General features: G+C 48.2%; 1 protein-coding gene across 2 annotated transcripts; it reads right to left on the bottom strand.

The window, feature by feature from the left end:
* Nucleotides 1–1,295: 1,295 nt before the first annotated feature.
* Nucleotides 1,296–10,356, bottom strand: LOC309527364 (uncharacterized protein). Of its 2 annotated transcripts, XM_082214153.1 has the most exons (4): nucleotides 10,297–10,356; nucleotides 9,086–9,289; nucleotides 4,323–4,534; nucleotides 1,296–2,632 (listed from the first exon to the last, which is right to left on the bottom strand). In XM_082214153.1, exons 2-4 carry the CDS (start codon nucleotides 9,142–9,144, stop codon nucleotides 1,305–1,307), a joined length of 1,599 nt encoding a protein of 532 aa, XP_082070279.1. In that variant the 5' UTR covers nucleotides 9,145–9,289; nucleotides 10,297–10,356; the 3' UTR covers nucleotides 1,296–1,304. The 2 variants fall into 2 exon arrangements, with proteins under 2 accessions (XP_082070279.1, XP_082070280.1); XM_082214154.1 differs by lacking the exons at nucleotides 4,323–4,534; nucleotides 9,086–9,289; nucleotides 10,297–10,356 and adding an exon at nucleotides 3,958–4,250.
* Nucleotides 10,357–13,221: the final 2,865 nt, after the last annotated feature.

The raw sequence follows: 13,221 nt of genomic DNA, 5'->3' as shown, positions 1-13,221 counted from the left end.
CCCCACATAGAATGTGTTGCAGTGGTCTAAGTGAGTCCTCAACACCAGCCCGCCCCGTCACCCAAGAACAGCACTTCTGTCTTGTCAGGATTCAACCTCAATCAGTCACCTGCCATCCATCCTCCAACCGCCTCCAGACACTCACACAGGACCTTCACCGCTTTCACTGGTTCCGATTTAAAAGAGTTAGAGCTGGGTATCATCCGCATACTGATGAACACCCAGCCCAAACCCCCTGATGATCTCTCCCAGCAGCTTCATGTAGATGTTAAAAAGCATGGGGGAGAGGATGGAACCCTGAGGCACCCCACAAGTGAGAGCCCAGGGGTCTGTACACTAATCCCCCACCACCACTTTCTGAACACGGCCCAGGAGGAAGGAGGGGAACCACTTTATAACCCTCAGCTCCCAGCTCCTCTAGACGGTCCAGAATGATGTCGTGGTCAATGGTATCAAAGGCCACTGAGAGCTCCGGCAGAAGCAGGAAACAGCTTTCACCTTTGTCCTTAGTGCGCCGGAGATCATGGACCAGCACAACCAAGACAGTTTCAGTCCCAATATGAGGCCTGATTCCCAATTGGAATGGATCCAAATGGTCCCCATCCTCCAGACTGGATTATTGTAACTCGCTCTACGTGGGGCTGCCCTTGAGACTGACCCAGAAACTCCAGCGGGTGCAGAATGCCGCGGCGAGACTCCTTATGGGGTCTTCGCTGCAAGATCACATTCATCCGGTACTATACCAGCTGCACTAGCTCCCGGTGGAGTACAGGATCAGGTTTAAGGTGCTGGTTTTAACCTTTAAAGCCCTATACGGCCTAGGACCCCCGTACCTACGGGACCGCCTCTCCTGGTATGCCCCACAGAGAAACCTACGGTCTGCAAATAATAACATCCTCAAGGTCCCAGGCCTCAGAGAGGTTAGGCTGGCCTGAACTAGAGCCAGGGCCTTCTCGGCTGCGGCTCCAATCTGGTGGAATGCTCTGTCACAAGAGACTAGGGCCCTGCGGGACCTGACATCTTTCCGCAGGGCCTGCAAGACAGAGTTGTTCCGCCAGGCCTTTGGTCGGGGCGCAGCCTGACTCCCTCCTCTGGCAACCTGCACAGAATTTTGCTTAATTGGTTGCCACCAATTTGATTTAATTAATTTTTATAATGAAATATTTTTTAGATTATATGACTATTTTACTGTTTGATTATTTGATTGTTGTTAGCCGCCCTGAGCCTGGCTTCAGCTGGGGAGGGCGGGATATAAATAAAATTTATTATTATTATTATTATTATTATTATTATTATTATTATTATTATTGATAGGGTTTCTCCCCTGTATGAATTCTTTGATGCAAAGTGAGTTTGTCCTTCCGACTGAAGTTCTTCTCACATTCCGAGCACTCATAGGGTTTCTCCCCTGTATGAATTGTGTGATGGGAAGTGAGATGGGCGCTCTTACTGAAGCTCTTTCCACATTCAAAGCACTGATAGGGTTTTTCCCCTGTATGAATTCTTTGATGCGAAGTGAGACTGTCCTTCCGACTGAAGCTCTTCCCACATTCCAAGCACTGATGGAGTTTCTCTCCAGTATGAATTCTTTGATGCAAAGTGAGTTTGTGCTTCTGACTGAAGCTCTTCCTACATTCCAAGCACTGATAGGGTTTCTCCTCTGTATGAATTCTTTGATGGGAAGTGAGACTGTAACTGTGACTGAAGCTCTCTCCACATTCAAAGCACTGATAGGGTTTCTCTCCTGTATGAATTCTTTGGTGGGAAGTGAGATGGGAGCTGTGACTGAAGCTCTTTCCACATTCAAAGCACTGATAGGGTTTCTCCCCTGTGTGAATTCTTTGATGGGAAGCGAGATGTGAGCTTCGACTGAAGCTCTTTCCACATTCCAAGCACTGATAGGGTTTCTCTCCTGTATGAATTCTTTGGTGGGAAGTGAGACTGTAACTGTGACTGAAGCTCTTTCCACATTCAAAGCACTGAAAGGGTTTCTCCCCTGTATGAATTCTTTGGTGGGAAGTGAGATGGGTGCTGTGACTGAAGCTCTTTCCACATTCCAAGCACTGGTAAGGTTTCTCCTCTGTATGAATTCTTTGATGGGAAGTGAGACAGTCCTTCCAACTGAAGCTCTTTCCACATTCAAAGCACTGATAGGGTTTCTCCCCTGTGTGAATTCTTTGATGGGAAGCGAGATGTGAGCTTCGACTGAAGCTCTTTCCACATTCCAAGCACTGATAGGGTTTCTCTCCTGTATGAATTCTTTGGTGGGAAGTGAGATGGGTGCTGTGACTGAAGCTCTTTCCACATTCCAAGCACTGGTAAGGTTTCTCTCCTGTATGTATTCTTTTGTGGGAAGTGAGATTCGCACTCTGACGAAACCTCTTTCCACATTCCAGGCACTGATAGGGTTTCTCTCCAGTATGAATTCTTTGATGTGAAGTGAGACTGTCCTTCCGACTGAAGCTCTTCCCACATTCTGAGCACTGATAGCCTTCCTTCCCGCTTTGAGTTCTTTGGTGGGAACGGGAACTCTGACTGGAGCTCTCTCCATACTCCCAATTTTGATTTGGCTTCTCCACTGTGTGGATTTTGTCATGGTCTCCCCCATTCTTCATTTCCAATTCATCACCACCTACAACAAAGACAGAAACTAATTAGATCCTCAGGAAGAAACGGAGCCCCCAATTATTGAACAATGCTAATGAAAATTTGTCAAAGAGGAAGAACAGAAGATGTGAGGTCTTTCTACAGAGGCCGTGGCCTTTGTCGACCAGCATTTGTCGACCTCTTTTCTAGGATGGATTTTTGTTGCCACAATCATGAAATCCACTCCAACTCTAACATTGGTCTTCTCTTTAAAAAACGGGCAGAGGCTAAAACAGAAACCCAAACCTGACAGAAATTACCTCAACTTCCCTAACAACTCTGTGTGTGAATGTTGCCTCCAAGTTGCAATGGAAAGGGTGACTGTCACTCCAGAAGGCCATTTTTTCAGTTAGGTCTGGTCTCAACTGTCGAGTGAGAGAGAGGTTTTCTGTGAGAGCACCTGCTGCCTGTTTTATGCTGCTATGTGCCTCAGAAAAAGTCTGTAAAGTCTCATATAGATAGAAGCACTTTTAATTCCCTGAATTTTTAATGGTGAAATTATTTTGGATTTCTGAGCTCATTGTCTTGAATAAAAAATGGAATAAATGTAGAAATAATCAAAATCAATACATAATAGATATAGATATATTAGATATAAGCACATGCAAACGTGTTTTAGTATATCAAGTAATGTAATGTGTTCTGTATAAACTCTAAACAGAGAATCTTGTGGTGTCTTTTCTAGAATTAAAAAAAGCTATGTTTTTCAAGGGTCAAACAACCCAGGGCAACCTCCACACATATAAATACCACAGAAAATGGGTTTGGGGCCCACAAAATCCAGAAAACCATGAACAATCCAGAAAGACAGGTGCAGAGTTGTAAAGTGACATGTTTTACCTCAGAAACTGACATTAACATTTTGACCTCTTTGCCAGTGTACTCTTAATTATCCTCTCAGAAACATTTTTTAAAGGCAGATTGAAAAGTAGAAAGAAATTTTTAGGATGCACATAGGAAGTTTTACACAGTGGAATAGGAGAATGAGAACAGTGTTATACAGATTTGAAATGATACAATGTATTGAGGCAGATGTCTTACTGCCAGAGAAATTCTTCACAATTTAGAGAAAGTTTATAAATTTAGAAGATGTCATCGCAATTTAATAAGAAACTTTTTTGGTCTAAGATATGAAGAAAAGAAAGATTGCCAGAGTCATGTGACAGAATTGTAACTATCATTGGAAAGTTAAAGCTGGCAGAATATTCTATGTCTGAAGAACAGAAAGGGAGCTATATTGTAAGATCTCCTGGGGGGGAATGTATGTATGGAATTTCAAAACTGATCTTATGATCCAACGGGGAGCTTTACCAAGAGCGTCCAGGATCCCACGATTCTCCTCCTTGACTTCCTCATGCAGAGTTCGTGGCTTCTACTGCTGTGTGATGGAGCAGTAACTTTTTTGACATTGGTAGGGCATTCAGGCCACAGCACTGGTATTAGACATTTTGAGCTGCCAATACATCGTGGTGGCCGGGGAGCTGTGATGTATTCCTAGCTCAAATTCCCTGCAGATGACAAAGGCGCAGGCAGGCAGGTGGTGGAGCCCAGAAAGGTGCTCACCTTCTCAATCTCCGCCTGCCTGTCTGCCTCCCCCCACCCCCAGGCTGAGCAAGCCCCAATACTTCTCTGGCTCCATCCCTCCATGTCCCCATCTCCCCTCCCCTGGAACTCACCAGATCTCTCTGAGAGCCCTAGAGAGGAACGCTCAGAGGTTGTGAGGAGGGATGCAGGAGACAACCTGACCAGGTCAACCGTCCATCTTCCCCCTTCCATCCCCGCTAGCTTTGCAGGATCCATCTCTTTAATTCTTCCTGAAGAGTCAAGGAGCCAAAACAAGCTGCAGGGTCCTGGGAGAGAGGAAGAAGCAAAGGGAGCCTCAAAGGCCCTGCAGGGAAGAAGAAGAGAAGAAGATGAAGCGTTTGGATTTGATATCCCGCTTTATCACTACATAAAGGAGTCTCAAAGCGGCTAACATTCTCCTTTCCCTTCCTCCCCCACAACAAACACTCTGTGAGGTGAGTGGGGCTGAGATACTTCAGAGATGTGTGACTAGCCCAAGGTCACCCAGCAGCTGCATGTGGAGGAACGGAGATGCGAACCCGGTTCACCAGATTACGAGTCTACCGCTTTTAACCACTGCGCCACACTGGCTCTCACTGGATTCTCCTGCCCCTGGAAAAGCACAAATGGGGCAGCCCCTTCCCAACAGAAACCCCATTTATAAACATTTCCGGGGGTTCCAATTTCCTCTGTTTACTCCTCTCCCCTCTTTGTAAGACCAGCATGGTCTGCACAGTAGAGACCTGAGAATAGATCCCATTGAACTCAGTGGGGCTTATGGAAAGAACTTGGGGCAAAAACTAGGCACCATCTTGTCCCCAAACCTGAAGACTGCAACACCAGGCATGCATATCTATGGTATCATAAGGCAAAAGTTCATAAAAGTTTTCATAGTCATAAAGAGCTGTTAACTGAAACTGACAACCAATTAAAATTAAAGGACTTTGAAGAAGTAAGAGAAAATGTAATAGACTGGTTACACTATTTACAACTAAATGAAACTTTTAAAAATCATGAAAAGAAAGGATTTAGTTATCAAATGTCAAGATTTCAGAGAGAAATACTAGAAGGTAGTATAAAACAGCTGTCAAAAATGAACGATCTGCTTTTGGAATGGGACACCAAAGAGGACCAGGTCAAATGCGTTATGATAAAATGGGCGAAGGATGTGGGACATAATAAATTAATGACGGACTGGCTTTGGAAGTTAGATTTGGAAGTTAGGCCACCGAGACCACATAACACCGGTCTTGAAAGACCTACACTGGCTCACAGTACGTTTCCAAGCACAATTCAAAGTGTCGATGCTGACTTTTAAAGCCCTAAACGGCCTCGGCCCAGTATACCTGAAGGAGCGTCTCCACCCCCATCGTTCTGCCCAGACACTGAGGTCCAGTGTCCTTCTGGCAGTTCCCTCCCTGTGAGAAGCCAAGTTACAGGGAACCAGGGATTAAAGAGGGATGATGCCCCAGGCACCTGTGGTGTCGCCCCGGGGGTGGATCTTGCAACAGGGTGTAGTATTCTACAAGTAGAAATTCCAAAGCTGCTCTCATCAGAAAAGAGATTTGATCCTGTTCCCGCTGCTCCGGGGCTGGACTCGGGGCCGCACTGAGCAAACGACAGTTCCCGGGGGCGGGGGGTCGTGCTTGAGGCGCCTCCTCGAGAGAAAGGGCCGAAGGAGTGCCGGAAGTTGTGGCCCGCGCGTGCGACTCCGGCCTTTCTTGGCTCTCCCTCCCGCCTGGAGGCCGGGAAGGGGCTCCCTCGGCGCGGCTCCATGGCGGGGCCCGGCCGCCCTCCCGCCGCGGGCCAAGCCTCCTTCGCGCGCCCGCAGCCCCGGGCGGGCCCCGCTGGTAGGCCTCTGAGCACGGGCGGGACTCCGGGAGAGAAGAGGGTCGGGAGGAGAGCGCGGAGGGCGGTGCTCCTGAGCGCGTGCAGAGCGCCTCCCTGGGAAGCGGCTGCCCGGAGCGCTGCCTCGGCAAGAAGAAGGAGGGCCTTGGTTGAAGGGAAAGTGGCAGCCGAGGCTCCTGCGAGAGAGAGGAGGAGGAGGAGGAAGCCCCCTCTGGGACTAGTCCTTTGCTTTGGACTGCTTTTGTATTCCCAGGGAGTTAAAAGGGGCGTTATTTTCATTATTAACTAATTAAATTAGTACAGCACCCTTCTTCCAAAACCCCACAACAGCAGCCCTGTGAGGCGCCCCAGGCCATGCCCCTTGGGGACTCCACCAGAATCTCTCTCCAGGCCCGAGCCTGAAGCTCTGACTCGTGGGTGGGCAGCCTAAGGCCCAGGGGCCAGATCCGGCCCAGTCGCCTTCTCAATCCAGACCGCAGTGTGTTTTTACATGAGTAGAATGTGTCCTTTTATTTAAAATGGAGTGTGGTGGAGTCTCCTACTTTGGAGGTCTTTAAGCAGAGGCTTGGCAACCATATGTCAGGAGTGCTCTGATGGTGTTTCCTGCTTGGCAGGGGGTTGGACTCGATGGCCCTTGTGGTCTCTTCCAACTCTATGATTCTATGATTCTATGATTCTATGATTCTCAGTAGTGGCTCCTGCCCTGTGGAATGCTCTCCCACCAGATGTCAAAGAGAGAAACAACTACCAGACTTTCAGAAGACATCTTAAGGCAGCCCTGTTTAGGGAAGCTTTTGATGTTTAATAGATTGTATTTTAATATTCTGTTGGAAGCCACAAAGAGTGGATGGGGAAACCAAGCCAGATGGGCGGGGTATAAATAATAAATTATTATTATTATAGTATTGAATTTTTCTGCATGTACCTTGCTTAAGGAGAACTACATTAAAATGATGTATAAGTGGTATTTGTCCCTGGTTAAATTAGCAAAAATGTGATTCTCACTCGCTGGATCAACACCTTGTTGTGGTGAGTGGGCTTGCACGTTCCTATGACTCTTGTGAGTGAAGTCATCGGGAATCTTGTACTCCCAGCGGGATCACCCTAGTACTTTACTAATAATAGTGGAAGTGATGCAGAGAGTGACTCTTTTGAATATTCCTTGCATACCAGTAGTATACAAGGAATCTTTACAACCCCAACCTGGAAGCAGAGCCCCATGTGCTTCCCCATCTCAGAAGTCCCACCTGGCCCTGAGGGAACCGGATTCGCAGGAGAAACAGTTCCCCTCTCCTCGGACACGTTAAAGGAAGTCTCCCCTGCTGAAGAGATGGCAGCCCTGCTTGCCTGGAATTCACATATTGCTGACCAAGCTGCACTGATTCTCCCAGTCTCCTCGCTAGAACAGAAGAGCAGGAACATGATGGCACAGCACCTCCTCCCTCATCACAGAAGGAGACGCAGTTACAACCATCTCAAACCAATGCGAAGCTCTTACTCCAGCAAAAATTACCCACAATGCAACTGCATGACAATCAAGTGACCTAGCTTTTATCCTGGAATGCGGCCGGGTGGTCTGCATCCAGCAGAAATCCTTGTTTTAAAGACTTTCATTCCCACCATTGCATCATAATGATCCTGAAAACGTGGACAGCGGATGAGCTGTTACTCAATGGATTTCATTCATTCTCAACTGGGGCAGATCTAGGGGTAAAGTGTGGTAGAGCAAAAGGGGGCCTGGGGGTCTTAGTCTCCACTACCCTACGTGCCATTTCAAGCCCTCTAGTGGGGTGCCACAGGGTTCTGTCTTGGGCCCGGTCTTATTCAACATCTTTATCAACGACTTGGATGATGGACTCAAGGGCATCCTGATCAAATTTGCAGATGACACCAAACTGGGAGGGGTGGCTAACACCCCAGAGGACAGGATCACACTTCAAAACGACCTTGACAGGTTAGAGAACTGGGCCAAAACAAACAAGATGAATTTTAACAGGGAGAAATGTAAAGTATTGCACTTGGGCAAAAAAAATGAGAGGCACAAATACAAGATGGGGGACACCTGGCTTGAGAGCAGTACATTTGAAAAGGATCTAGGAGTCTTGGTTGACCACAAACTTGACATGAGCCAACAGTGTGACGCGGCAGCTAAAAAAGCCAATGCAATTCTGGGCTGCATCAATAGGAGTATAGCATCTAGATCAAGGGAAGTAATAGTGCCACTGTATTCTGCTCTGGTCAGACCTCACCTGGAGTACTGTGTCCAGTTCTGGGCACCACAGTTCAAGAAGGACACTGACAAACTGGAACGTGTCCAGAGGAGGGCAACCAAAATGGTCAAAGGCCTGGAAACGATGCCTTATGAGGAACGGCTAAGGGAGCTGGGCATGTTTAGCCTGGAGAAGAGGAGGTTAAGGGGTGATATGATAGCCATGTTCAAATATATAAAAGGATGTCATATAGAGGAGGGAGAAAGGTTGTTTTCTGCTGCTCCAGAGAAGCGGACACGGAGCAATGGATCCAAACTACAAGAAAGAAGATTCCACCTAAACATTAGGAAGAACTTCCTGACAGTAAGAGCTGTTTGACAGTGGAATTTGCTGCCAAGGAGTGTGGTGGAGTCTCCTACTTTGGAGGTCTTTAAGCAGAGGCTTGACAACCATATGTCAGGAGTGCTCTGATGGTGCTTCCTGCTTGGCAGGGGGTTGGACTCGATGGCCCTTGTGGTCTCTTCCAACTCTATGATTCTATGCTTCTAAGTCATAAGCCAGGGCAGTGTTAATCCAATTCAGCCACCAGGCCCTGTTGGTAATTTACGCTGATGTGACCCCAATGAGGCAGAAATCTCAGATCAGAGACTTGTGGATTGAAAGGGAAATTTATAGCACTGACCTTATTTTGCTTAACCAAAGGCATCTGTAGTTTTAGGAGGGGATCTCAATGCCAGATTGGGCCCTAATCATCATGCCCTTTATGCACAGCACAAATGGTCTCCTCCCAACCGTGAAGCCAGTGGATTCCTCCTCACCCGTTGTTCCAAAGATCAGAAATCAAACTTTGCAGGCATCTGCTTGGCTCAAACAGCATTCAGGCTAAACCTCTACATCTTAAATGGTGCCCTTGAAAGTGACTATCCTCTCTGGCTCCAGAAGGAGAGCTATAGACCAGGGGTCAGCAACCTTTTCCAGCCGTAGGTCCGTCCACCGTCCTTCAGACCATGTGGTGAGCCGGACTATATTTTGAAGAAAGAAAAAAATGAACAAATCCCTATGCCCCACAAATAACCCAGAGATGCATTTTAAATAAAAGGACATACAGTGGTACCTCAGGTTACATACGCTTCAGGTTACAGACTCCGCTAACCCAGAAATAGTACCTCGGGCTAAGAACTTTGCTTCAGAATGAGAACAGAAATTGTGCTTTGGCGGCACGGCACCAGAGGGAGGCCACATTATTATTATTAGCTAATGTGGTACCTCAGTTTCAGGTTAAGAATGGACCTCCGGAACGAATTAAGTACTTCACCCGAAGTACCACTGTATTCTACTCATGGAAAAACCACGCTGATTCCTGGACCGTCCCTGGGCCGGATTTAGAAGGCGATTGGGCCGCATCCGGCCCCCGGGCCTCAGTTTGCCTAGCCCTGCTCCTGACAATGTACTCCAAACCTGCCTGGTGTTTTTACATGAGCAGAATGTGTGCTTTTATTGAAAATGCATCTCTGGGTTATTTGTGGGGCATAGTTCCCTAGACCAGATATAGTCTGCTATATAGTTTGGTATACAAAGTACGTCCTGGAGGCTGACATCCGTATAAACGACCAAACTGATTAAAGAAGGAAAACAGCTGAGCTACGTTAGAAAAGCGATCCAACCATAAGAGATCTCGCTCCCATCGCCCTGCTACAAATGTAGCGGTTTCTGCTTGGAGAAAAGACACAGTAGCGCTGCTGGCCAAGAGGAAGAAGACCCTTCCTCCTCCTCCTCCTCCTCCTCCTCCTCCTCCTCCCCTCTTGATCGAGACTCCAGGGCTCTCTCTGCAGGCTCCCCCCTCCAAGACCCCCTCCCCCCTCCCCCCCCCGGGGCCAAGCAAGAAGAGCGGGGCAGAGCCCGGCCCCCCCCTCGCCCCCCCCCGACTTGGCGCCCCCCAGGCACGATCTGACCAGCCCCCCCCCCAGGCATCCTCCCCCGCAGCCCCTTCTCCCCATTGCACCCGGAGGGAGAGGGAGGCGAGACTCACCCCCAGGCAGCTCTTGCAAGAGAGAGAGGGAGACGGAAGCAGCCCCCCCTCCGCTTGCAGGCGGGAAGGGCGAGGGAGGGGCTTTTGCTCGGGAGGACCTTGCCCCCCCCACGCCCCCACTTCCTGTCCTCTCTAGAAACCCAGCTCTGTGCCTTTTAACCCTTGGCAAGCCCAGCACAAGCGGAGCAACGCAGGCAGGAGCCCAGGAGGAGCCGCTAACCCAGAAATATTACCTCGGGTTAAGAACTTTGCTTCAGGATGAGAACAGAAATGGCCTTGGATCCTAAGCCTGTGTAGCAAATGCATAGTTTGGGGGTACTCTTGGATACGCCTTTGTCACTAGAGACCCACGTGTCCTCTAGGGCTGTTTGTGATCAGGAATAGCTTGACCACTGGAGCACTGGAAAACGTGGAGCTGGGCTACTGCAATGCACTCTTTCTGGGGCTGCCCTTGGGTCTGGTCCAGAATCTTGTGGGTGCAAAACAATGTGGCCAGATTGTCCTTGCGAGCTTTTGGTCAAGAACATCTGGCACCACAGCCCCCCATTTGGAGGAACTATCCACTTAATACTATTTTCTGCTTCCTGCAACTTCCATTCCTGATCCACAAGAGGACCTCTTCTCTTATTCCAGGGCTACTAAGCTTACTCAGGAGGAACCTTGATGAAAGTGTCAGGATGCAGTGTCTCTCCCCCACACAACATGACTCCAGCAGTTAATAGTGGTCAAGGGTCTGGAAACAAGTCTCAGGAACGGTTGAAGGAGTTGGGTATGTGTAGCCTGGAAAAGAGGAAACTGGGAGGAGATGTGATAGAGCAACTTAAATATCTAAAAGTCTGTCCCATGGAGATGGAGCAAGCTTGTTTTCTCCTGCTCTGGAGGGTAGGATCAGATTCAATGGATTCAAGTTCCAAGGAAGGAGATTCTGAGTAAATGTCAGGAAGAACTTTCCGACAAGTAAGAGCTGTTTGACAGTGGAACGGACTCCCTCACCTCAGAAGATTGTGGACTCTCCTTCCTTGGAGTGTTGGACAGCCACCTGTAATGAATGAGTTAAGATTCTCCCATTGCAGGGGTTTGGACTAGATTGCTCTCCTGGCCTTTCCAACTCTACGATTCCCTGAACAAACTAAGCCCAGGAAGGATGGAAAAAAGCTTCAGTGATAAACAGAAATCCTACAAGAGAGGAAGAAACCTTCAGAAGGATGTTAGCGTAGAAAATGTGGAAGATTGTTCAGGTAGAGATCTCATCATAGGGACATCCGTGTAGAGAGAAAAGATGATTACTTGCACACTGTTTTTTAAAAGATGTACTTTAAATACTTCGTCATTGATTACCGCACCCCTTTTCCTTCCAAGCTGTTGCTGTTAGAGATGCATTTTTTGTTACGGCTGTATGGGAGATAAGCAAGTATTAACTTACCTTAGGAAGCATTTTTTCTTATACAGGTGGGAACCATTGTGCGAGCGATAGATTGACGTGCGTGTGCAACCCACACATCGTTTTTGGCCCCAGAAGAGGGGGGGCGACATGGGCTTTTGCACGACCGCTGCTGTGCAATGACCCAGAACGCAACCCCCGTGCAAATGGAGAGTTGCCTGTACAGTGGTACCTCTGGTTGCAAACAGGATCCGTTCCGGAGGCCCATTCGCAACATGGAAAGAGCGCAACCCGCAGCATCGTGTCTGCGCATGAACAAGCGGCGAAACTCAGAAGTACCGTATTTTTCGCTCTATAACACGCAGATTTTTTCTCCTAAAAAGGAAGGGGAAATGTCTGTGCGTGTTATGGAGCGAATGTGTGGTCTCTGGAGCCGAAAAATAAGGCAAAAATCAAACCGCGCTTCAGGGAGAAGGGAGCTCTGTGAGACAGTAAGTTGCTGCTTTCCTGCATTCTGCCTCAGGGTCTTACTGCCCGCCCTCTCTGTTTCGTTACTGTGTTTGCTCAAACGGAACAAAGAGCAGGGAAAGCCCCTCCCCTCCAGGCAAGCAGAGGGGAAAGCAGAGCGTCGCTCTATCCTGTCCCTGCTCCGGAGGGAACAATGTATGTGAAGGGAAGAGAGATTACAGGTTCGGCTTAAAATTCTGATTTGACTTCCTGCTTTTTGTTTTTGGAGACACACAGCATTCAAATATGCTTTCTTCCATTTAAAAGGATGAAATCCTTAAACAGTGGCTGGCTTGTGTGGGTGGGTGGGGGGGAACTATTGCCTTCCTTTCCTCACGTTATAGCCCTCTCCTGCATTCTTAGCCTTCTGTGTTTTTCCTTCCCTCCCCACTTAAAATGTGGTTACAAAGCATGGATCCACATGGATCCTCAGGATCTTTGCATTGGGTCACCCCAAATTCACCATCAGAGCACATAGCATGTCCATGGCTACAGCCTGCCCCCCCCCCCAAATCACGCACCCACTGTTGCCTGGGGCTGCAATGGTGCAAAAACGTGGTTACAAAGCATGGATCCACATGGATCCTTAGGATCTTTGCATTGGGTCAGCCCAAATTCACCATCGGAGCACATAGCATGTCCATGGCTACAGCCTGCCCCCCCCCCCAAATCACGCACCCACTGTTGCCTGGGGCTGCAATGGTGCAAAAACGTGGTTACAAAGCATAGATCCACAGGGATTCTCAGGATTTTTGCATTGGGTCACCCCAAATTCACCATCAGATCACATGTCTGTGGCCACAGCATGAAGCACAAAAATGATACGTCCACTGTTTCATTCAGAATATTTTTTCCCTTGTTTTCCTCCTCTAAAAACGATGTGCGTGTTATGGTCAGGTGCGTGTTATAGAGCGAAAAATACGGTAACCCTCTCTGGTACTTCTATGTCGCCGCAGGACGTAACCTGAAAGAATGTAACATGAAGCGGACATAACATAAGGTATGACTGCACTTAAGTTGTGTTGTATTGCAGAAAT

The sequence above is a fragment of the Podarcis vaucheri genome, assembly GCF_965113315.1.
Source record: "Podarcis vaucheri genome assembly, chromosome: 2".
NCBI lineage: Eukaryota > Metazoa > Chordata > Lepidosauria > Squamata > Lacertidae > Podarcis > Podarcis vaucheri.
Note: the sequence above shows the minus strand (reverse complement) of the source record. Positions and strands in the feature narration are given on the sequence as shown.

Excerpts from the sequence above, each read along its gene's own strand:
- LOC309527364 (XM_082214153.1), bottom strand. The coding sequence starts at position 9,144 with ATGCTGTTTGAGCCAAGCAGATGCCTGCAAAGTTTGATTTCTGATCTT. Across the intron at positions 4,535-9,085 it reads TCTGATCTTTGGAACAACGG|GGCCTTTGAGGCTCCCTTTG; the intron begins GTGAGGAGGAAT and ends TCTTCCCTGCAG. Across the intron at positions 2,633-4,322 it reads AGGGCTCTCAGAGAGATCTG|GTGGTGATGAATTGGAAATG; the intron begins GTGAGTTCCAGG and ends TCTTTGTTGTAG.